This window comes from Monodon monoceros, unplaced genomic scaffold (assembly GCF_005190385.1).
Source record: "Monodon monoceros isolate NGI ecotype Baffin Bay Population unplaced genomic scaffold, NGI_Narwhal_1 Super_Scaffold_13, whole genome shotgun sequence".
Taxonomy (NCBI): domain Eukaryota; kingdom Metazoa; phylum Chordata; class Mammalia; order Artiodactyla; family Monodontidae; genus Monodon; species Monodon monoceros.
Window position 1 is genome coordinate 15,794,025 of NW_021703769.1, and position 24,437 is coordinate 15,818,461.

Sequence of the window (24,437 nt, forward strand, 5' to 3'; positions counted from 1 at the left end):
CTTCCCATTCAGTGCTTCCTTATGTCAGAGGCTGCTGGCTGTCCACCAGGATCTGTTCTCTCCTTCCTTAGCAATAGGCTGCCCAATCACAGACTACATTTCCCAGCCTCCTTTGCAGCTGGGTGAAGCCTGGTAATTAAATTCTCACCCATGGACCGTGTGTGGAAGTCACATGACCCTCTTCAACAGCTGGGCCTTAAAGTACTGGACATGTGCTCTAACATCCTGTCTATCCTTTCCTATTGGATAAAACCTGGCTGTGGGAATTCCCTGGTAGTCCAGTGGTTAGGACTCAGAGCTTCATTGCCTTGGGCCCGGGTTTGATCCCTGGTTGGGGAACTAAGATTCCTCAAGCCATGCGGTGCAGCCAAAAAACAAACAAAAGACCGGGCCTCCCCAGATCCAGCCTTGGGCCCCCCAAGCAGCCATCAGTCATCTCTTCCTTCTCACCAGAAGTGAAATGGTCAAAACATTGGTGAGAGTCAGGAGAGTCAGACTCACTGAGTCTCAACGTCGTACCTCCACCCCTCTGGCCCCAAACTCTGGAAACGAGAACTAGATGGGCAACACAGATTTAGAAATGAAAAGCAGCTGCTCCTCCTTGATGCTTTTATTGGGGGCTTTCAGTGGTTTCTAAGCATGAGCGGCAGTGACACCCAGACCCTCTCCCAACATGCAAAAGGCACAGGGAAGTGAGACGCCGCAAGGACGGGCAGCGTGGACGCGGAACCCCCCCTGCATGGCATGGTAGGGTGTGGGGGGAGCCCCGAGAGTGAAGGGGAAGGCAGACGTTAACAGATGGCTTTGGCAGAGGCTGGAGGAGGGACATCCACCTCCAGACCCACCCCTGCTCTCCGGCCAGGGCTGAACTTCCGAGAGAAGATCAATGTGGCTTTTCCTGAAAGTCCACCTCACATGGTGGGAAAACTCAGCTCCGGGTGGGAAGAGGAGGATGGACACTGCCTTCAGGGACTTCCAGTAAAGTGCCCGACCAGAGCACACTGGCCAAATCAAGAGGGGAATGGGAGGGTGTGCTCATGGCGTCGGCCCCAGACATGGCCTGTGGCTGGAAGTCACTGCCTTGGCTCGGCCAGTGCTGTCTCAGTTCACTTCCAGGAGGAGAATGAAGCCCCTTCCAGTCTTCAGGGGCCTCCCGTGGGGTCTCCAGATCTCCAGCCCCACCTGGAGGTAGCGCTTAGAAGAGTCAAGTCTTGATGTTGGCTTTGTCCTGTGGAAGAGTTCCCTGGGCAAGAGGGAAGGGGAGGTGAGGGGTCAGGCCCTCCGAGCCCCCAGCACCTCCCAGAATCTGGGCCCTGGTGAATGAAATGACCTGGGACTCACCTTGGATCCTAACCAGTCCCCACAGTTCCATCTTGAGACCTTGAATCGAAAAAAAAAAGGCATTCGTGTTTTTGTTTGTTTCTCTCTCTTTCTCTCTCTCTCCCACTCACTCTTTCTCTCCTTCAGTAGAACCGTGGCCTCAACTCACGGCACTGGCAACATCTACTCCTAAACTATGGAATGTTTTCAGACTGACGATAGAATTGCTCCAAACAAGGGGTGGGAGGGGCTGTCCAAGTGTGCATGAGACGGTGCGTTACTGAGAGCTCACTGGGAATCACACAGGACAGAGACACCAACAGTCAGACACCAAGCCCGGGGCCTGGCTTTAGATGTATTTTTTCTTGAGGTACCAGTAGGCAAAGTAGCCCATCCCACCCAGGGAGCCCATGAGGAAGGATGCCCCAAAGAAAGATGGGGGTTTCCGCTTGACCAGCCGGAACGCGTTGGGGATGACTGCTGACAGCAGAGTGGTGTGGATGTCGCCCAGAACTTTCCGGAAGGCAAAGCGTTTCTGGACCCTCTCAAAGAAGGACTGCAGGTTGGGCCGGCTGCCATCTTCCCAGTATTTCTTGGACAGTCCCAGGAATTTGAGGCGGTGCAGGGTGGCTCCCAGGAGGACATCAGCAAGGGTGAAAGCACAGCCGCAGAGCCACAGCTCACATTTCTGCCCTAGAATGGAAGTGACAGGAGATGGGGGAGGGGAGGGGTCAGCTCTTCTTCCGCCATACACACCCTCCTCTCTCAGTGACGCCTCTGGCTTCTGTCTGCCCGCTATAGTGTTCCCCCAAGGTCACCCACTCCTGCACTTCTTTCATGATTTTTGCCAGATGCATATACTACCTCTATTATTTGTTTTCTTTAAATCAACTGACTTATTAAATGCAAATATATGTATTTAAACTCTGGACTCATATATCCCACTGCCCATTTTCCAGCTCTACTTGCGAGTCCACTGTGCATCTTAAACGCGACATGTCCAAAACTGATCGTCACCCCCAAACCCACCACATTCATCCCCATGTCAGTAACAGCACCTCCATCCTTCCAGCCACTCAGGCCAAAAGCCACGCGAGCCATGTTGAATTCTTCTCTTTCTTTCACACCCCACATACACTTTGTCAGCAGTTCCCATCAGCTTTATTTTCAAAATACATCCGAAGTTAGATGTTACCTCCGATGTGACCATCCTGGTCCTAACGACCATTATCGTTTGCCTTTGACTCCCTAGAGTCTATTCTCAGCACAGCAGAGAGAGGAATCCTGTTAAATCTTAAGTCAGATCATGTCCTTCTCTCTGATCAAAGCCCTTTAATGACCCCCTGTCATAGTCAAAGCTGAAGCCCTTCTAATGGTCTAAAATAAAGGTCCTACGTGATCTGGCCCCCAGGTACCTTTCAGACCTAGGAGTCTACTTTTTCCCCCTTGACTCACTCTTTTTTTTTTTTTCAGCTGTGCTTCATGTCTTGCGGAATCTTAGTTCCCCAACCAGGGATTGAACCCAGGGCCACAGCAGTGAAAGCGCTGAGTCCTAACCACTGGACCGCCAGGGAAGTCCCCCTCCTTGACTCACCCTTCTTCAACCACACTGGCCTCCTTGCAGTTCCTCATTCTAGGCACGTTCCCACCCCACAGGGCCTTTGCACTTGCTGTTCGCTCTGCCTGGAACACTCTTCCCCCACAGAGCTACAGGGCTTACTCCTCCACCTCTTTCAGGTCTTGGCTCAGTGCCATCTTCTCGGGGGGCTTCACTGACCACCCAGTTAAAATTGAAACCCCAATCCCAGCAGTCACTGTCCTCCTCCCCTGCTCTGTTTTCTTCCATACAACTTTTCCCCAGTGTTCCACCACTGTACATGCTCATTTTGTTTATTGGCTGCCACCCTCTACCAGAATGGAAGCTCCATGAGGGCAGGAATTTGGGTCTGTCTTGTTCACAGCTGTATCCCCTGCACCTAGAACAGTGCCTGGCTCACTAAATCTTTACTTAATGAGTGATGAATGAGAAAAGAAACTATCACTAAGAGTATCATTTGCCATAACCTATGTGCAATGATAAAAGTACATTTAACAAAAAATAAAACAAACGCTATTAAATTCCAGCTGGATACTACTGCCTGCCCAAAATCCCTGAGCCCAAGACTTATTTATTTGTTTGAAGAAAAGGGCAGGTATTAATACATAACCCCTTTATGGGAATTAAATACTAGCATCATACTAACACTCTTTCTTTAATACAATCAAAAGAATTAAAAAGAATAATTCTCATCACGTGGTTTTATATTATTTATCGCCATGGTCACGTGACATCTAAAATTAGCCTGTGTATTTAGGAAACACTAGACTTGAAATTCTGGAGCCCCTTTGGTCTCCTTCATCACTGCTTTGCTCAACAACCTGAAATTCTCCCCAGTGACTACACATTAATGTCCAGATTCCTCTGCGTGGCTTTTAAGCCCTTTCAGTAGTTGGATGAGCTCCAATGTATTGGGTTGGCCAAAAAGTTCGTTTGCTTTTTTCTAGAACATCTTACGAAAAACCCAAACGAACTTTTTGGCCAACCCAGTACTTCTCTGATCTTCACTTCTCACAAATTGCCCACTTGCCCACTGTTCCCCTCAAGCCACGCCCATTTTGGCCTCTGGGCCATTGCCCCTGCTGCACCTCATGCCTGGAATGCTCTCCCCTTCCTCTTCACTTCCGGTGAGGTCTGCTTTCTTGGGAAGCTTGCTTCTGCCCTTTTGTAGAGGTGTTCCTTTCAGCTCAGAAATTCCATGAGTCTAATACCCTTCACCCTCACAGCCTGAGCCTCCCCCTTTCACCCTGTGTCCTCATGTTCATTCATTCATCCCACAAATGTTTATCTGGTAGTATGTGCTGGGCATGAAGACATGACAAGACACAAATGTCTTCCCTCCAGAGGCTCACGGTCTCAGGGGAGGAGGAGCTAAAGTGTAATGAAGGCACTGATCAGAAGTTTGTTCTTGAATACGGAATCTTCCAGATGCCTGTTAGACTTCTGAGGGGAGATGATGTGTCTGCAGTTAGAGGTACAGGTGCACAGCATCATCAAGGGCGTGAGTGGAGACAGAGCTGAGAACAGAACCAAGGACTGAGCTTCGGGGCCTCAAGATTTAGATATTGGGCAACAAGAAGCAACCAGTGAAGGAGCGTGCGAAGGAGTAGCCGGTGAGGTGGGAGACGACCCAGGTGAGTGTGGTGTCCCAGAAGCCAAGATAAGAAAGTGTTCCAAGGACATAGTGCTCAGCTGACTTCAGACGCTGCCGGGAAGTCACAGAAAAGGAGCTGAGAATTGGCGATTGCATTTGGCGACTGGTGACCTTGACAAGAACAGTGGGAGTAGATGCTGACGCTGAAAGCCTGGTTGGGAGGGAGTCCAAGAAAGAAAGTGAGGAGAGGAATCAGAGACGGTGAGCAAAGGTCACCCTTTCAAGGAGTTTTGCTGTCATGGGAAGGATATGCCGATAATGTGAGATGGGTCAAGAGTGTTTGGGGTACTTCCCTGGTGGTGCAGTGGTTAAGAATCTGCCTGCCAATGCAGGGGACACGAGTTCAAGCCCTGGTCCAGGAAGATCCCACGTGCTGTGGAGCAGCTAAGCCCGTGCACCACAACTACTGAGCCTGCATTCTAGAGCCCAGGAGCCACAACTACTGAGCCCACACGCCACAACTACTGAGCCCACGCGCCTAGAGCCCGTGCTCTGCAACAAGAGAAGCCACCGCAATGAGAAGCCCGCGCACCGCAACGAAGAGTAGCCCCCGCTCACCGCAACTAGAGAAAGCCCGTGTGCAGCAACAAAGACCCAACACAGCCAAAAATGAAAAGATAAATTAATTAATTATTTTTTAAAAAGAGTGCCTTTGTAAGTTGGGAAGAAGAAAACAGCACGTTGATGGGAATGATCGAGCAGAGAGGAGGTGATGCTACAGGAGAGAGTGGAGAGAATTACTGATGTGGTGTCCTTGAAGGGATGAGCGTGGGTGGCATCAAGTACACAAGGGAAGGGACTAGGCTTAGCTAGTTCAAGAACAGTTTATCCTTGGTAACAAGAGGGAGTACAGGGCACCGTCTCTCAACAAATCTAAGCTGCTGTCAAATGTAAGACATCTACCTGAGAGAGTACTTCATCATACATATGTATGTATCTCCACTGACACGTAGGCCTCTTTCAATGGGTACATTTTTATTTGGGTATGTGTGGGGACCTATGTGTCTGCATCCAGCATGGTGTGTATGTTTACCCATGTGAATGCCTGGTCAAATCCATGAAGCTGGTTGTGTATTAGCATGTAGACAGCTGCACACATGGGCATCTGTGTCCATGCAGTGGGGGGATTACCACATGCATAAGTGAAGTGTATGCCCACGTGCACTTGGTGGTTGCCTGCAGACAGATGTTCATGAGTGTGTAAGCGTGCATCGCTATTTAAGTACGTCCATTCCTGTGTTTCTGTTTGTAGGCAAATACTGCTAGCCATGACTGCATAACGTCCACGGGCACGGGTAGCTAGCTATCTGGCATGTCAACAGAAGGTCTTCGGTTTCCCCCGCTCCTGCAGCTGTGGGTTCCCTTTGCCAAGTCGCAGCCCTGGATGAACCCTGTCTTGTGCCTTTTCCAAGTCTGCCAGCTGAGTGTGCCGGAGACAGTTACCCTTGCCAGTTACACTTTAAATCCTGACCACAAAGCCCGGGAGGGCCGGCAGCCCTGCCCGGGTCCTGTAGCAGTCCTGTAGCAGCCCTGGGGGATGCTCGCTTCACCGCCCCCTGCAGAGAGACGCACATCTTTCATCTTCTCTCCTCGCACCTGGTGGTTTTCTCTGTTGATGACGTCACCTCATGCTTCATTCAGAAAACAGGAACCTTCAGACATGAAAGCCCTTACCCCCCACCATGAAACCCACAACGCCAGGCCCCTGCATTTACCACCTGCTGACACAAGGGAGGGTGTGAGCCACCTACGCTCAAGCTCAGGCCCTGCGTGGTCCTCTGCACCCACCCAACGCTGCACATGCTCCCTTTCCCTTTCTAGAGCCACTCTCCTCCCCTCCCCACGCTGCTCTGCGCCCCCCAGGAGGCCAACTTGACGGATACACTGATGGGACTCCGTGCCCTCTGGCTCCAGGGGTGTTTGGCCAATGGGGAGCAGAGGTGGGAGATAGGATGGTGGGTGAGGGTGAGGTCAGAGTCTTACTTCCCTCAGTTTTTTCTCTGCAGGTTGCCATGGGCTGGCTTATTTGTTTGTTTTTGGCCTCACCAGGCAGCAGGCAGGATCTTAGTTCCCCGACCAGGGATCGAACCCAGAAAGTCACAGCTCCTGTCAGGTGGCCCTCTTTGTCCTGGTTCCTGAAACTGCCCCCATCGCTCACAACCCCAGGTCCAGGTACTGCACTTTTCCTTGTGGTTTCCCTGTGTCCCGCCCACACATCTGTAAACAGTCCCTTTATGAAGGCCTCTTTGATTTACCCAATTTGAGGGTGCCCTGTGTGTCCCCTGGGGACCCTGCCTGAAGCACACCTTCTCAATCCTCATTGGTCCTGCATCACTGATTTCTCCTTTCCACTGAGGCATTTCTACCGGCCTGAAAACACGCTGTTGTATCTCCTATCTTGAAAACATTCCTCCCTTTGCCCCACAGCCTTCTTCAGACACCACCCCATTTCTCTATTCCCTCTACAGCGAAACTTCTCAAAAGGGTTGTCTACACTGGCCATCTTCACGCCTCACCTCCCATTCACTCTTCAGCCATTGCCCTCACATTCCAGTGAAACTGCTCTTGGCAAGGTCACCACCAACAGCCATGGGACAAAACCCAAGGGACGCTTTCCTATCCTTGGTTTATTCAGCCTCTCAGCTGCATTTGACACTGTTCTCCCTCCTTAAAACACAATCCTTTCTGGGTTCTATGACACAGGAGTCCTCACGCCTCACTGGCCACTGTGTCCCATCAGCTTTGCCAGCTCGTCTGTCTTTACCCTTCTCTCAATGAGGGGGAGCCTCAGGGCAGATGTGGTAGTTTTAAAATACGAAACAGTGCTTATCTTTCTCTGTGGAATCTAAAAAATAATATAAACACATGTATATGCAAAACAGAAACAGAGTCACAGATATAGAAAATAAACTAGTGAATATTACTCAGCCACTAAAAAGAATGAAATAATGCTATTTGCAGCAACATGGATGGACCTGGAGATTATCATACTAAGTGAAGTGAGTCAGAGAAAGACAAATATCGTATGATATCGCTTATATGCGGAATCTAAAACAAAAATGATACAAATGAACTTATTTACAAAACAGAAACAGACTCACAGACTTAGAGACGGGGGAAGGGTTGGGGGGAGGGATAGATTGGGTGTTTGGGATTGACATGTATACACTGCTATACTTAAAATAAAATGCCTTTCCATAAAAAAAAAGAGAGAGAGAGAGAGAGAGAGGGAGAGAAAATAAACTAGTAGTTACCAAAAGGGAGAAGGAAGGGGGAGGGGCAAATTAGGGGTATGGGATTAAGAGATACAAACTACTATGTGTAACGTAGATAAGCAACAAGGATACACTGTATATATAGCACAGGGAATTATGGCCATTATCTTGTAATGACTTTTGATGGAGTACAATCTAAAAATACTGAATTACTACACTGTACACTCGAAACTAATATAACGTTGTAGGGAATTGCCTGGCAGTCCAGTGGTTAGGACTCCACACTTTCACTGCCCAGAGCCCGGTTCAACCTCTGGTGGGGGAAATAAGATCCCGCAAGCCGTGCAGCACAGCCATAAATAAATAAATATAAAGTTGTAAATCAACTATACTTCAATTTAAAAAAAGAAAAAAATACGCTCACATATTACTTGATACTTATCTCTTTGGTGGAGCCCAATTTTTCTCCCCTTGAATATGGGCTGTATTTAATGCCTTGCTTCAAATGAATAGAATGTGGCAGAAATGACAGAATGACTTCCAAGGGTAGGTCATAAAAGATCATGTGGCTTCCGCTGCTTCTGTCTCTCTGGGATCACTTGCTCAGGGGAAAGCCGGCTGCCGTGTTGTGAAGAAACTCAAGCAGCCCTAACAAGATGCCCATGTAGCGAGAAGCTGAGGTCTCCGGCCAACAGCAGTGGGGAACTGACACCTCTAGTGAAGACCCACGTGAATGAGCCATCGTGGACCCTTCAGCTCAGGGTGTTGCAGCCCCAGCTAACGGCTTGACTTAGAGATGGGGGAAGAGTTGGGGGGAGGGATAGATGCATCATGCATCTATCCCTGCATCATGCAACCCTGAATTAGAAACACTCAGCCAAGCTGCTCCGGAATTTCTGATTCACAGAAAATGTGTGATATGACAAATGCTTTTTTTTTCCTTTTTTTTTAAACTATGGCCCTCAGCTCAAACCTAGCCTGCTGCCTGTTTTTGTTTGTTTATTTATTTATTTATTTATTTTTGGCTGTGTTGGGTCTTCGTTGCTGCACACGGGCTTTCTCTAGTTGTGGCGAGTGGGGGCTACTCTTCGTTGCAGTGCTCGGGCTTCTCATTACGTGGCTTCTCTTGTTGCGGAGCATGGGCTCCAGGCGCACGGGCTTCAGTAGTTGTGGCACGTGGGCTCAGTAGTTGTGGCTCGCAGGCTCTAGAGCGCAGGCTCAGTAGTCGTGGCGCATGGGCTTAGTTGCTCCACGGCATGTGGGATCTTCCCGGAGCAGGGCTCGAACCCGTGTCCCCTGCATTGGCAGGTGGATTCTTAACCACTGCACCACCAGGGAAGCCCAACAAATGCTTTTTTTTTGTTTGTTTAAGCCACTGAGTTTGGGAGCAGTCTGTTATAAGCAATAAATAACTAATAAGCAGGTCTTGATTCCTCTTTCTGTCTCTCTCCACTGCCCTCTAGGTGACATCATCCAATTCTATGGCTTTAATCACCGTGTATATGCTGAAGACTTGCAAATCTCCATCTCCAAATTCTGACCTCTCCTTTGAAAGTCAGACTAGAATACCTAATGGCTTATGTGACATCCCCTCTTGGGGAATGACACTTACATGCGGAATCTAAAAAAAACCTGAACTCTTGGGTCCCCCTTGCCCATATCAGGAAATGGTACCACTCAGTAGCTCAGACCAAAACCTCATGAGTCATCTTTGATTCCTTTATCCCCTCTTACTCCACTCCCTCCAATACCCTCGACCTTTCAGCAAGTTCCTGCCCATTTTATCTCCAAAATACCTCTCAAGCCTTTCATGCCTCCCCATCTCCACTGCCACCACCTCAGTCCAAGCCACCACCATCTCATCTGGGCTTCTGTCTCCCTTGAAATCCATTTTCACAGCAACCAGAGTACTTTTAAAAGTAAAATCAGAACACCTCACCCCTGAGTAGATTGCAAAAATGGCTGCAAATTCCTCCCATTCCTGCAAGCTTGCCCCTTTGCAAAGGCTGTACTGCTTCTGCCATCAAGAGGCAGAGTCCAACCCTCTACCCTTTTAATCCTGGCTCTGCCATGTCACTTGCTTTAGCAAATGGGGCTTTCGTAAATGTGACACAAGTAGAGGCTTAAAACATATTTGCACCTTGGGGCTTTGCTCTCTTGCTGCTCTCAGTATCCCTGTCACCACCATCATATGAAGAGCCTGGCTTAACCTGCTGGATGATGGGCAACATGTGGTCCAGCTACTTCCATTGGCCCCTGAACACTCTTCTGTAATGGCCCCTCTCCAGCACCCTCTCTGATAGAAATGAGAAAGTTCCTTCTTGAGGTATGCATTGTTTTTACTCATTTAGCCATACTTTGCCTTTTTCTAGAAAGGATTTATGGCAGCTGGCTTCAGCATGCATGACAGTGTTCCTGTTTAGGACCTTAGGTATCTGTGTGTGCCATTTGCTTGAGGCCTCAGCTGTGAAATGCTGGAAGAACATTATACCCATTGAGAGGGAACCTGTTCTTACGCTAACTATGCCGTTTAAGAGCTGTGTGACCTTGAGCAAGTCATTTTATCTCTCTGAGCCTTAGTTTTCTCACCTGGAGAATGCATGTGCCTTTAGCTGTCATATGTAATTAACCAGTATGTTCCAGGCACTGTGCTGAGTGTTTTTCATTTTTTAAAGAGTTCAACAAGATGGAGTTTAGGTTTTAAATTCTACTATTACCATCCTGTTTCACAGATGTTGAAACTGAGGCTCCAATAAGGAAAGGAACTTGCCCAAGTCACACGGTATAGGCAGCAAAGCTAGGACCCTAACTCATATCTGTCTCACTCAAAACCCATCTTTTAGAACACTGTGCTCCACAACCTTCCCACATACACAGACATCTGTGCGTGTGTGTGAAGCTATGAGTGTAGCAGTGCATGTTGAATGGGTTCCACAAATTTGCATTGTTGAGGAGACCAGACTAACAGGGTACCTAAAATAGAGCAAAATGGGAAGGTCCCGAATGAAATTTGAAGAAGGGTGGCGGCAAGGATGGTGTATAGATGCAAAAAGGGAGCAGAGTGGTAAGGAGAGGGCGCTCCAGGCTGGAAGAGCTGCAGGGGCTAAGGTGTGGAGGTGGAAATGTAGCTGGCGTGCTCAGCGTCCAGAGAAGAGAGGCACTTGAGAACAGGAAGAGTCAAGGTCAGAGAGTCCGGGTGAGCCTAGATGTCTGGCTCCTACAGCATGAAGGAGCCGTAATACGTCCTTTAGTCGGGGAAAGGGGAGACGGTGTAGTGGATAATGATCGCCACCACCATTACCATCATCGTCTTCAACAGCCTTTATTAAATACCGTGTGCTAAGCGCTGATCTAAGCATTCTACATATACTATTTCATGCGGTGTCTCAACATCTCTATGAGGTCGGTCTTATTATTATCTCCATTTTATGGATGGGGAACTGAGGTCTAGGGAGGTGAAGCACGTGGCCCAGGGTCATTCAACTAGCAAGTGGCCAAGCTAGGACTTAAACTTAGGTCTTTCTGACTCCATGGCCCATGATCCTAACCACCTGGATGGTCCTCTAAGATCTTTGGGGGAAAAGATGCTGGGACTGTCATGGACAGAGTGGGCTGGATGGGCTCCAGCACTCACCTACCCCAGAACTGGCACCCACCCTCGTTCTCAAGCTTCCTCTTCTCCAGCTCAGCCTCGATCTGGTCCAGCACCATGGCCAGCTCCCCCAGGATCTTCTTCAGGTAGCTCACATCATCGTGCTCCAGGATCTTGGCCTGGGGGCAGGACAGGCAGGTGCTAGAGGAGCTGAGTTGGCCTCAATAGAGCAAGGATGACCAGGGATGGAAGACTCTTGGCCCAAATCCCCTTCTGCAAACCCAGTCTCCTTATATCCCCTTAAGTGTGTAGGATACCCCCACTGTTACAAAGGATCCTCATCTGTGTTCACAATAGTCCTGTGAGCTTGACTGTCCTGGCCAGATCCCTTTCATGGGGCTGGTACTCTCATACACCAGCTGCCATGAGAGTTGGTTGACAGTGGCTCACAGCTTCCCCTTCTCCAGAGAATTGTTCTCAGCCAATGAGGAGTTTCCTGGAAATACTTGGGAAATAAATAGGTCAATGATTGGCTGATATAAGGGTATAAAAGTCTGTCCCTTTGTCTCAAGGTGGATCGACTTTGTGGCACCGTTTATCCTCCAGGGCTCCCTGTGGGATCAGGTGAACTTAGCCCCTTCTTCATCCTATCTCATCCTTACTGGGTTCTGCTTAGAGCGCTCCCTCAATACCTCGCAGAGCACTCCCTCAATACCTCGCTTACCCCAGAACCTCTGTCCAATGCTCTGCTCTTAGGGACACAACCTAAGACATTAGGAAAGTGAGGCTCCAGGGCAACAGTGACTTGCTCAAGGTCAAAGAGCCAGTAAATGACAGAGGAGACAGGATTGGGAAAGCAAACCAGTGGTTTTCCCATTTCATGTCATCAGCTGACCCTCTACTTAGAACCAGCTTCTTCCAGTTCTTCTTTTCCATGGAAAAGATGGTGGGAAAGGGGAATGAGCAGGCCTGGGGTCACTCACCATGAGCTTCTTCTGTTTAGAAAGGTAGGGCTCAGAGAGCTGGGGCTCCTCTTCATGGTCCAATTTCATGAAGTCCATGGTGGCGTTGGCTAAATGTCCTGGGGAGAGAATAGGAAAGGTCCCGTTCTTCTGATACCTGGTACTCTTCCTTTCCCTTCCCCCCAACAACTTGGAAAAGGTCCCATTCAAACTCTAGTCCAGGAAGTAACAATATCAACAGGCATAACTAGGAGACACTATGTCATTACAGGCTGGGACATAGGGATGGATGAGATGCCATCCTGCCCTAGACCATAAAAGAGATACCTACGACATAGCATGATCAATCTCTAATGAAGAGTGAACAGAATGCTGTGGGACCCAGAGGACCACCTGCCTGGGGCACAAGATGTCAAGAAACCTCACTGAGGAGGAGACTCTAGGGGATGAGTAGGAGTTTGCCGGAAATGAATATCACCCTAAATGTGGACAAGCTCATGCTTCAGTGAACGTCTCCCTCACCCCTTTCTGTAGTGAAGAAACGGATTCAGAGAGGCTAGTAAATTCCACACTAGTAAACGACAAGCAGATTTTGAATCAGGATCTGTCCAATTCTCAGTCTAGAGCTCACTCACTGTAATCCACAGGGAAAAACTTGTTTTAAAAAAACTATAAGAGAGCTTGGTGTCTTGAAACTTCCACTTCTGGTGAGGCAACTTTCCTGAAGATTCAGGGACGTATTGACCACCTTTCCTGGGAAATTGGCCTTTTAAAGATGCTGAAAAGGCCTGGGTGATGGAATGTGGATCAATGATGGAACTCAAGGCAGCACCTTGATAATTATACTTAATGGGAGAGACAAAGTGTCCTATAATCTGACATTAAAAGTCTAGCTGTAAGCTGTGGGTTTTACAAGAGGAGGTGGAAGCATTAAGTGGGATAAGATCCTAAGGTCTGTTCCATGATTGGGGCAGGATTTCTCTGGAACTCTTAGCCAGTAAGTATGGGACATGGTGGGCCAGGTGTGTGGTGGGACCCAAACCTGGCCTGCCCTCTCCCCGGGGTCCCAGTCCCACTTGGACATCTCTTGGACTGGGATGGGCATCTTCTCTGGCCCCACTGCCTCTATGTTCCCCTTATCATAACACTGATTGGTACTAGGTTAGAAAAATTTTAATCAATGTGGGTTGTTTCTTTGTTTGTTTTTTTGCCACACTGTGTGGCACGCGGAATCTAAGTTCTCTGACCAGGGATCAAACCCATGCCCCCTGCAATGGAAGCACGGTGTCTTAACGACTGGACCACCAGGGAAGTCCCAAAATCAATTAGTTTTGAATAGATTATACATGCATGCTTGTTTAAAAATTCAAACAATATTAAGGAACATACAGTGAAAAGTAAATCTCTCTCCTCTCAATCTGCAGTCCCTTAGTTCTGCTCTCCCAATCTTCTCATGCGTCCTTCCAGAAGCACTCCTTGTGTTTGCGAGCACCTGTGTATCCATTCGACCCCCTTTTACATATATTAATGATAGTACACTAGATGCATTTTTTTGCCCTTCACTTTCTCCCTACTTACTAATATATCTTAGAGAGCATTCCACATGCCTGTTATTTTTTTTAACAGCTGCACAGTATTTCATTGTTTGTATGTACCAGAATTTATCTACCCAGTCCCCAAATCATGGTCAACTGGGTTATTTCCAGCCTCTTGCTATTACCCCTTATGCTGCAATGCATATCCTTGTACGTACTTCTTTGGCGCACACATCCAAGTGTCATTGCAGGACAGTCTCCAAAGTGTGGGCCTTTTAATACTCGATATAGAGGGCCAGACTGCCCTCCTGAGAGGTTGTTCAAGTTTACTTAGTCCTGCATTGTAATCATCTGGTCATCTGTCTTTCTGCTTCCATGAAACTGTGACCCTGGGAGGGGAGAAGCTGTGACAGTCCCCTTCTGTCCCCAGCCCCCTGCCCAGGGCCTGGGTCATAGGAGACTTCATAAATGTTGTTAAATGTTGTTGACTCAATGGGGACAGGACAATATAAATATGTCCTGAGTCCTGTTCAAGGGCACTCTAAAGAGACAAAATCGAGTGCCACAACCTGGCCCACCTTTGGACGTGAGCCTCATTCCTTTGAGAGAGAGGAAGTGACCATTTACCGAGCACCTATTATCTACTTGGAATCATCATGCTTCATCTGTGTATTGGACCCCATGGTGTCTGCATAGAGCCTGGACCAAAGTCTGTAAACAGTTTTTGATGGATGATCTGATTTAATCCAACACTTATTTACTGAGTACTGAAAAGAATGAAAGGATAAAGTAGGCTGTGGGCACAATCAGGCTGGCAGTTAGGGCAGTATGTGGGGATGCTTGAATCAGAACTCAGAGACCCGGGGCCTTGCAATATCTGGGCAGTCTTCCTTGGTGATGCCAGCCCTGATGTCACTCAGTGCCCTGGGCTGCCAACCCCAGGTGTCTGGGGCTGAGATGCCTGTGGGGAGGTGTCCCAGCTCCCATGGACAGGCAAGCCTCTAGGGGGACAGATAGCCCTATGGCCTCTGTATGGGATGGCAGGATAAGAGGAGGGGGCAGGAGAAGGGAATGAGAGAGAGTGACTGCCAGAGAGGGAGAGAGACATATTCAGCTCGAAACAGGGTGAGTGAGATGGAGAGCCAGAGAGAGAGAGAGAGCGAGCCAGAGTGAGAGACAGGGACAGACACAGGGATGGAGAGAGAGGCAGGGGCAGAGGGATATCCACGGGGAAGAGGAGAGTTAAAGGGAAGAAAGTGAGTAAGAGATACAGGAATGGGAGGAAGAGGGAGGAGGTGGGCGAAGACCAGGTTACCCTAGGGTTCTGCGCCCCGACCCCGACCCCGGGACTCACTGCGGATCTCGGCCGTGGCGTACTTGGGGATCATGGAGTCGGCGGTGAGTTCGGGGTGCAGGATGCAGCCGTGCGTGTAGGCGTCCATGGGCAGCGCGTCCAGCAGCTCACGGTACTGCAGCACCCGTGCGTGCTGGGGGCTGCCCGCCTCGGGCATCAGCGCCACCACGTGCTCTGCGGGGCATGGCCGGGGGCTGGGCGGCGGCACGCAGGGCCCTGTGTCGGGCCTCCCGCCCCCCTGATTCAGAGAGGCCAGCCTCTGGCATCCCATCCCCCAACCTCAGCATCCCGGAACCGCGACATGTCCAGAAGTTTGGGGCCCATCCCCTTTCCTTGACTCTTGAGAGAAAGTCCCCACCAGGCTGACAGGGGACCCTAGTGATCCTGCTCGCCTACCTCTCCTCACTGGAGCCCTGCCGAGCCGTCCCCTGAGGGGCAACTCCTCACCTGCCCGGGCTTGTTGCCAGGTGGGTCTCTAGGCCTAGTGTTGCCAGACTTGGAGAGAAGCTGGAAACCTGGATGTTTGAAATTGCACTCTCCTTGGTTTTTAAATGTTGGCAACTAATTCATATTCTTTTAAAACAGTGCATGTCCGGGCCCTGACCTTTCAGCTGCATCGGCAGCCTCTGCCGATGATGGGCACTGAGCTTCTGGACTTGAGCGAGGCCAGAGGGAGGGAAGGAGGGATGGAGGACATAGGGTTCTGAGGGGTTCTGGGGTGCTGGGCCCTGCTCATGTCTGCAAAGTTCTCGGGTATCCGGGCCCATGTCTGTGGGGTTCCGGAAGAGCCTGTGGCCCTGACTATGCTTACAGGGTTTCAGGGGGCTGGGTCCTGGCTGAGCCCTGGCATCCCCGGGAGATCTGGATCCTGTCTGTGGGGACTTAGAAGGGGGTTTGGGTCCCGTTCATGCCTGATGGGCTCCAGAGTGTCTGTGGCCGAGCCTGTGACTCCAGGGGCCCCTGGCAAGGAGGCTATAGCCCTAGCCGCTCCAAGGGGGGTGTCTGGGCCATGCCCTTTCCCTCAGTACCGGGGAGGGGGGGTCAGATCTGTGGGGTCCCCGGGGACCTGTGGCCATGCTCTGTGGTTCCTGGGGGGCACCTGAGCCCTGCCTGTAGCCCGGGGTTCCTTGTGGGGGAGCCCGGGCCCGCGGGGCTTGCCCAGGCTTCCCAAGGTTCCGGGGCGCTGTCTGGGCCCGTGCGGCCGCCGTACCTCCCGTGAACGTGCGCTCCACGTAGTCGATGATCTGGTCGTAGTCGCTGATGATATTGTCGCGATGGATGATGACGGGCACCTCCTCGCCCAGGTTGAGCCGCATGAACCAGGGCTCCTTGTGCTCGCTCTGCGGCAGGCTCACGTCCCGCTCCTCACATGCCAGGCCCTTCTCGGCGATCACCAGCCGCACCTGCAGGCGCCAGGGTCAGAGCAGGGAAGGCAGGTGGACACACGGGGACACTCTGCCCAGGTGGGGCGGGGCGCGCGGGGAGGGAGGTCAGAGGTCCCACACTGGAGGGGACCGTGTTGCTTCCAGCCCACTCTTGGGCCCCTGGGGTACGGGATGGGGGATACATCCCCGGGGTCTGGCGGTGGGAGGAACAGAGCTCTGCCCTGGGGACAAGGGGCAGAGCTGCCTGGTGGTTACGGGGCTGGGTGTCACTGCTGGACGTACCTGGGATAGGATTTCTGGCTCTTCTGTGTGAGTTTGGGCGGATTCGTTACACTTTCTGGGCTTCATGGTTTTTTTATTTGCAGAATTGAAGTATTAATAGTAGTTACCAACACAGTGTCTGGTATATAGATAGTGCTTAGTTCATAATTCTCATTATCAGGATTGGGCTCTCAGCCTGTCCTCCAAACGTGAATCTGGCCATGAAATTTGCAGAAATTCTTATCATCACCACGATCAGTAGCAAAATTTCTCAAATTATTTGAGAAACAAAGTGAAGTGAAAAATAATTTGCCAACATCAGCCTAGCCCTTTATTGTCCCCAGACACCTTCCCATCTGGTTGTTGGATGCTCACAATAGCCTTCCAGAGGAGGGCAGAGCAGAGCCTATCTCCCGTTTTTGCTGATGAGAAAACGAAAGTCCAGAGAGGGCAACTAACTGACCCAGAGCCACACAGCCAATTTAGCAGTAGATCTAAAACTAGAAGCAATGGTTCCTGACTCTCAGGCCAGTGTTCTCTGCCCTGGGGGCCCCTTCCAGGGAGTCCTGGTCCTGGCCCCTCCTGAGTCTTTCCCTAATCTCCAGGAGGTCCCAGACAAACATATGGCCTGGTAGATGCGAACGGAGAGCCTCCTGACCCAGCCCAACAGTTCTGAGCTGGCAGGTGGTTAACGATCACCTAGCCCAACTATCCCCTGCCTGCGGACTGAGGCTCAGAAAGTAGGCTAGACTTGTTTAAGGTCCCCCAGCAAAAGGATGGCAAGCTCCACTCCTACCTGCTCCTCCCTACTTCTAGCTCCAGCCCAGGAGAAAGAGAGGGCACCCCTGAGAGAGGCAAAGGTCTATTCCTGTTAAGCATCGATGACCCCTGTACATACCTAGGTGGCAGTTCCTATTCCCTTCCTGCCTGCCCTGGCATCCTCCTGGCAGGTTCTGCCCAGCCACCCAGCGTCTGGGTCAAGCTGGGATCTCTGAACGGACGGAAACAGAAACTAAATCAGGCCTTTGCCGTTGGCGGGTCCAGACGTTTGGCCTTCCATCCTGGCAGGGCATCTGCTCCCAGGGACCACTCCCTGGGCACTGCCCTTGAATTCCAGTGAGGGTGCCTGATGGGGCTCCTGCCTGGGGAGGGGACTGTCTTTAGAGGAACAACAGTCCTGCTTGGAGCTGCCTCAGGATCACACCAGCAAGCAGCCAAGGAGACTTTCTCCTTTAGCTGAGCTGCAGGCTCAGGATGTGCCATCCTGCAGGGGAGGGGGCGGGGAAGGAAGCCAGGCCCAGGGGGAGGGCGTGCAGCCACCAAGGCCATCTGCCTTCTTTGCCTCCTGAAACTGCGCCAGACTTAGGTGGTCACCACTCAGTGTGACCAGACATCAGCCAACTCTGGGCAAACTATCCCCCCTGTGGGTGCCTGAAAGTCACCCACTGGTGCTTCATTGTCATGGCTAGGTACTGTCCCCCCTCACCCGGGCCCTTGTTTATGAGAAAACTGTGATGGGCTGGGTTGGCGTCTCTGCCCAGCCACTTAGTTGCAGTGTGACTTTGTAAAAGACACTTAGAGTCTCTGAGTCTTAGTTTATTTATCACAAATACTTTAAAAAAATTAATAAGCTTTATTTCTTACACCAGTTTTAGGCCTACAGAATCAAATGCCTTTTTTATATAACATCTTATAGCTTACAAATGTGCCACTTTTCAACACTTATTTATTGAGTGCCTACTCTGTGCCAGGTCTTGTTCTAAGTGCTCAAGACTCAGCCGTGAGCAAAACAAAGATCCCTGCCCTCAGGGAGCTGACATTCTGGTGGAGGCAGACAGATGAGAAGCAGTTAAAATGAGATGGTGTGTCAAAAGATAGTGAGTTCAGGGCTTCCCTGGTGGCACAGTGGTTGAGAGTCCGCCTGCCAATGCAGGGGACGCGGGTTCGTGCCCCGGTCCGGGAAGATCCCACATGCCGCGGAGCGGCTGGGCCCGTGAGCCATGGCTGCTGAGCCTGCGCATCTGGAGCCTGTGCTCCACAGCGGGAGAGGCCACGGCAGTGAGAGGCCCGCGTACCGCAAAAAAAAAAAAAAAAAAAGATAGTGAGTTCATCGGAAAAAAGAAAAAATAGAGCAAGGTAAGGGAAATTGGGGGTGCCAGGGCATCAGGGTATCAGGGCAATTTTAAGTAGGGCGACCCATCAGGGCAGGCCTCTCTGAGAAGGTGACATTTGAGCAAAGAACAAAGAGAGAGTAGTCCACACAGGGATCCAGGCAGAGGGGACGGCCAGTGCAAAGGCCCTGAGGTGGGAGCATGTCTGACATGTTTGAAAAATGGTGAGGTGGCCATCCTGCTGGAGCAGGATGGATGGAGGTGACAAAAGGAGAGGAGGTCAGAAAGGGTCATGCACAGGGACATTTAATTGAGACTCCTAGACCCAGGGGTCTATGAATAAATTCAGGGAGTCCTCAAACTAGGATGGGAAAATTACAGGTTTATTTTCAGTCATGTCAAGCTGACACTTAGCATTCTCTTCAATTATGAGTGTAGGCAACAAAGCATGGTGGTGTTAGCAGTGCCTGTAATATTGTCACCACTAGGAATCAGATATTTTCATCACTTCACAGTTGCTGCACTTACATCCGTCACGACTTCAACATTACAGTAGTTATTAGTCCTGCCACTAGGTCATGTGATACTATGGGTATGGGTTAATGCAGAAACACATATTATTATGTAACAAATTTGTTTTGAAAATATGTCAGTAGCTTTACTTCAGTATGATTGGTTTTCCTTCTAATCTAATACTCCTATGTATTTGATATTATTCAATTAAAAGTACTATTCTGAGAAAAGCCCATAGGCTTCCCCCAAATGATGAGTGGGTCCATGACCCAGGCAAGGTTCGATCCTGCAGTAGGGCCTGAGGCCATTATGAGGACTCTGGCTTTTTCCTGGAAGGACTTGTGAGCCACTGTAGGCTTCTGAGCAGAGGAGTAGTGAGATGTGCAGTTCTCGCCTGTGGACCTCCTGGGAGTGGGAGAGGGGGTGGTAAATGGTCAAGGGCAGCATGGACAGGGCTGGGGCGCCAGTGCCCAAGAGCTTGAAAAGTAAGGCCAGGGTGGCAGGTAGAGGTCATTTACTTCCCTTCTGCCATGTCTGGGAGGGCCCTCTGCATGCAGGCAAGGCCCTCTAGGACTGATGCAAAAGAAGGAAATGCACCTGCTAAGCCCATACTGTGTGCCAGACACTTAACACGTGTCCCTGTCCTTTCAGTCCCCCAGGAATCCTACAGGGTCGGATGTAAACGTCCCCTTTTCCAGATGAGGATGTTGAGGCACAGAGGAGGTGAAGTGACTTGTCCAAGGTCACACAGCCAGTAAGCACTCAAGATGAGACTGGAACCAGGACCATCTGACTGCAGAGCCCATGTGTTTTCCATCAGGCTACACTGCCTCTAGAACCCACCACAGGCCCCTGGGCAAGGGGAAGGCCCCGGCAGGAGAGGCAGGAGAATGCAAGGCTGCCTTGGTCAGAGGTTTGGTCACAAATGGGATTGCAGTGGGTGGTCCCATCCCTGACTAAGGGGCCACCTTAGCCCTGAGCTCATGCTGAATAAGGAATATTCAGGAGGCTCCCTCAGGAAATGGTGATGGGAAGGGCCACCCTCCTACCTCCTGGTCACTGGGGCCTGGCTCCTGAGGTTCTGGGGAGGAGGACATCCTGGCATCTGGAGGTCAGTCTGATTCATTCCCAAACCCCCCAGCAACTTGTATAGAGCCTGGCATGCAGTAGGTGTTCAGCATGCATGTACAGAAGAGTCCCAGCATGACCTTGGTTAACTCCAACCCCTCCTTTACCTAGCACTTTAGTGATATCATAACACCCGTTATGAACAGAGCCTTGACACCATGCCAGGCACTGCGATCAGCACTTTTTGTGCATCATCTCATTTCACCATTACAATAGCCTTCTGAAGAAGGTACTGCCACTAGCTCCATTTTACAGATTATAAAACTGAGACTTTAGGGAAGCAAAGTGACCTGCCAAAAACTCCATGGTGAATTATTGGAGAAGATGGCTCTCCTGCTGGGGACTTTCTGGCCTCATAGTCTGTACTTTAAACTAGGAACTACTCAAAGGGGGATCAGTGGACCAGCTTCATCAGCCTCACCTGGTAGCCTGTTAGAATGCAGCATCTTGGGCCCTACTCCGGATCTGCTGAATCAAAATCTCTGGGGTGGGACCCAGTATTCTGTGCTTGAACCAGTAATGTATGCTCAAGTTTGACCAGTGCCAGTGTAGAACACTAAGCAGTACCGCCTGTTCAACAACCCTCAGCAATCCTGAGAGGGGGTTGCAATTAGAAGAAGTTGCTATTATTGTTATTATCATCCCATTTTCCAGATGATGGAACTGAGCCTAGATCAAGAATCAAACCAAAGAGCCTGGTTCCAAGGCCATTTCTCTTTAAGGAATCTGTTTCTCCATCTGGAAAATGAGTGAATGGAACAAAAGGATCTTCCAGGGAGAAGAGAAGTCGAAGGGTCAGGCAATGGGTGACCCTTAGGCTCCAGCAGGACCGGCTGCTGGGACCTGGCCATGGTGCTGAATTCGTACCCCACAGAGAGGACAGCCCAGGGTGAGAGACTGCGCTCCTAGAGGCCCCTGGTCTTGCAGGCTCAGTGCTTGGACCTCACCCCCAGGAAGCGGGAACCCCGATAACTCAACACCAGGCTGCATTCCCAACCGCCTTCTAGCTCCCCTGAGTCTGAGATGGGACCGTGTGGCCGTCTGTGCCTTTAAGAGCAAAAAGCACAGACCTTACGGGCCTGCTGAGCTGGTTTGAGGAGATGGGTTAACTCCTTCCTTCTCAGCTCAAGATTGGGGGTGGGGTGGGGGGAGGGCTAGGGTCAGACCCTTCAGGCCCCAATCAGAAGGCCCCCAGCCGGGCAGAAGGGCAGAGGAGCTTTGACCCGCAGGCCTGTGGCATGGGGACAGCAGCGTGGGGGTGGGTCTGCGATGGGACTACTGGGGCCGGAGGCTGGGTCCAGGAAGCGCCCCTCCCCCCTCCCCGCAGCAGCAGCCCCCTCCAACAGGCCGCCTTCCCAGCAGTGCCCATTCCCTTCCCCTTGCCTTTGTCTCTCTTCTCAGCTCTTCAACAGACCGGGTCTTTCTGGGAGGGAAAGAGGCAGAACGGGTGTTCCTAGAATTAGGGACGGTGCTCCTGGGGCCCAAGACAGGGCCAGTCACCTCCCGGGAGGGCAGCCCAGCTTCCCCCATCCTCCGGGCCCCGAAGCCCCCGATTCTACCCTCCGGTCTCTCACCAGGTCTTCAGACCCCTTAAGCCCTCCTGGATCCCCTCCCCCAAGCCTCCTGGTGCATCGGTCGGGTTACCCTGCTCCCTCCGGGCTCTACCTTCTGCGAGCTGAAGGACTGGGTCCAGTGGTACAGAACCAGGCTCTCCTTGGGCCAATGGGCGTGGCTGGCCGCTTCGGGTGCTTCGGGGGCCTCCACCGGCTTGGCCGCATCGCTCTCCAGCGCCGAGATGGGCCACCAGCTGCAGTTGGTGGGGGTCAGGTTATTGGGGGTCGCCATGACAGCCCGAAATCAGAGGGAAGAAAGAAGGAGGCTCCGGCGGTGGCGGCTCTCTCTCGCCCAGCATCACATGGCCTCGCCGAGCCTGCCCCTCTCCTTCGCTCCCTCCCTCCCATCCCCGCGAATGTCATTACTCACTGGGCGAGTGGGGGAGGGGCGAGGGGGATCCCGGGAGCTCCTTTCCTCCTCCTCCCCTTGGCCCACCCCTGGCCCGTGCCAGAAAAGCCACCAGTCCAAGGTCAGGCTCGGTGGAAGGGCACCAGGAGCCATAGGGAAGTGGGCCATGCCCCCAGATAGCTCGAATCTGGCCAGCCACCTGCCGAAGATTCCACCATTATAAACGCATTCTGCCTCTCAAATCTTCTAAAAGGCAAATAGGACAACTGGTGTTATAGAAATACATTCCTTTTATAAATCAGTGTCTGGAAATAGCTCGTCTCTCTTTGAAGCTGTTATTTTCTAACTTTTCTCCAGAAGGACCTCTAAGGGCAGAAGGGAACACATTATGATTTATGGAACAAACACTTACATAGCACTCCTGTGTGTCCAGGCACCATCAATTCATTTAACCCTCACAATAATCCTATTAGCCTCACTTAACAGAGGAGGAAACTGAGGCACGGAGAGGCTAAGTGACCTTGCCCAAGGTCATCTAGCTAGAAAGTGGTGGAGCTGAGATTCGAATCCAGGCTGAACAGCTCCAGAGTCTCTGTTTTTAGCCATAAGGTCATAACATGACAATAATGTAAACAACAGCACAGCAAGCATTTATCAACCCAAGCACTCCACATGCATCACCTCATTTCACCTGCACAGTAATCATTTTTTCCAGATGAGGGAGGTGAGGCTCAGCGATGTCAAGTCATTCATTAGTCCAAGGTCACACTTTCACCCCAGGAGACTGAGGCATGACTAGAGGAGCCCCATAATGCCTTTGCTGACACATAGTTTATCCTAAACATTCATGGGAACTTTACATAAATTCCTTAATATATCCTTGCTTACCTTGCTATAATGTTTTATTTATCATTGAGCAACTAGATGCACCAGGAAAATAAGCTTCTCAGTTTGCCCTCCATTGGCAACTTTGATCTTGGACTTTCAGCTTCCAGAACTGTGAGAAAGTACATCTCTGTTGTTTAAGCCACCGAATTTCCGGTACTTCGTTATGGCAGCCAGAGCAGATTAATATACCTACAACAGAAGCGCATTATTTGTATCTTTTCAAAAGAATTCAAGTTGGGGCTTCCCTAGTGGCGCAGTGGTTAAGAATCCACCTCCCAATGCAGGGGACACGGGTTCGAGCCCTGGTCTGGGAAGATCCCACATGCCGTGGAGCGACTAAGCCCGTGCACCACAACTACTGAGCCTGCACTCTAGAGCCCGCGTGCCACAACTACTGAAGCCCGCATGCCACAACTACCGAAGACCGCGTGCTACAACTACTGAAGACCGCGGGCCTAGAGTCCGTGCTCTGCGACAAGAGAAGCCACTGCAATGAGAAGCCCACGCACTGCAACAGAGCAGCCCCCGCTCGCCGCAACTAGAGAAAGCCCGCGCACAGCAACAAAGACCCAACGCAGCCAAAAATAAATTAAAAAAAAAAAAGAATTCAAAGTTGATAGAAAAAAGAGATACTACTGGATTTCCCCTTACTACTGGGGGCAAAGCCGGTCTTGGTCCCCACACTACAGGAAAAGAGGGAGGAATTAACATGGTCATCTCAGTGTCCTTTAGCCAGGTGGTTTACAGAAATCCCACAAGAAGAGTATTAATGTCCACACTTGACAGAGGGGAAAACAGGCTCGGCAAACAGAAAATGTCTCACCTCGTATCACCACCTAGGAACCAGCAGAGCTGGAGCTGGGATCCACGTCTACCTGATGCCCAGATACACCTGAGGTTTTGTTGCTGTTTTTTCTTAAAGATTTTTTTTTTTTTTTTTGGATTTGGATCACTTTTAAA

General features: G+C 50.7%; 1 protein-coding gene across 4 annotated transcripts; it reads right to left on the reverse strand.

Annotated features, from left to right (window-relative positions):
• Positions 1-1,642: 1,642 nt before the first annotated feature.
• On the reverse strand, positions 1,643-22,550 carry GDAP1L1 (ganglioside induced differentiation associated protein 1 like 1). 4 transcript variants are annotated; one of them, XM_029221316.1, is made up of 7 exons: positions 22,293-22,472; positions 16,440-16,632; positions 16,296-16,355; positions 15,230-15,403; positions 12,362-12,459; positions 11,443-11,557; positions 1,670-2,013 (listed from the first exon to the last, which is right to left on the reverse strand). In XM_029221316.1, the coding sequence occupies exons 1-7, from the start codon at positions 22,470-22,472 to the stop codon at positions 1,670-1,672; spliced, it is 1,164 nt and encodes a 387-aa protein (XP_029077149.1). The 4 variants fall into 4 exon arrangements, with proteins under 4 accessions (XP_029077150.1, XP_029077149.1, XP_029077151.1 ...); XM_029221317.1 differs by lacking the exon at positions 16,296-16,355 and having other exon boundaries at positions 1,643-2,013; positions 22,293-22,550; XM_029221318.1 differs by lacking the exon at positions 16,296-16,355 and having other exon boundaries at positions 16,440-16,642; positions 22,294-22,472.
• Positions 22,551-24,437: the final 1,887 nt, after the last annotated feature.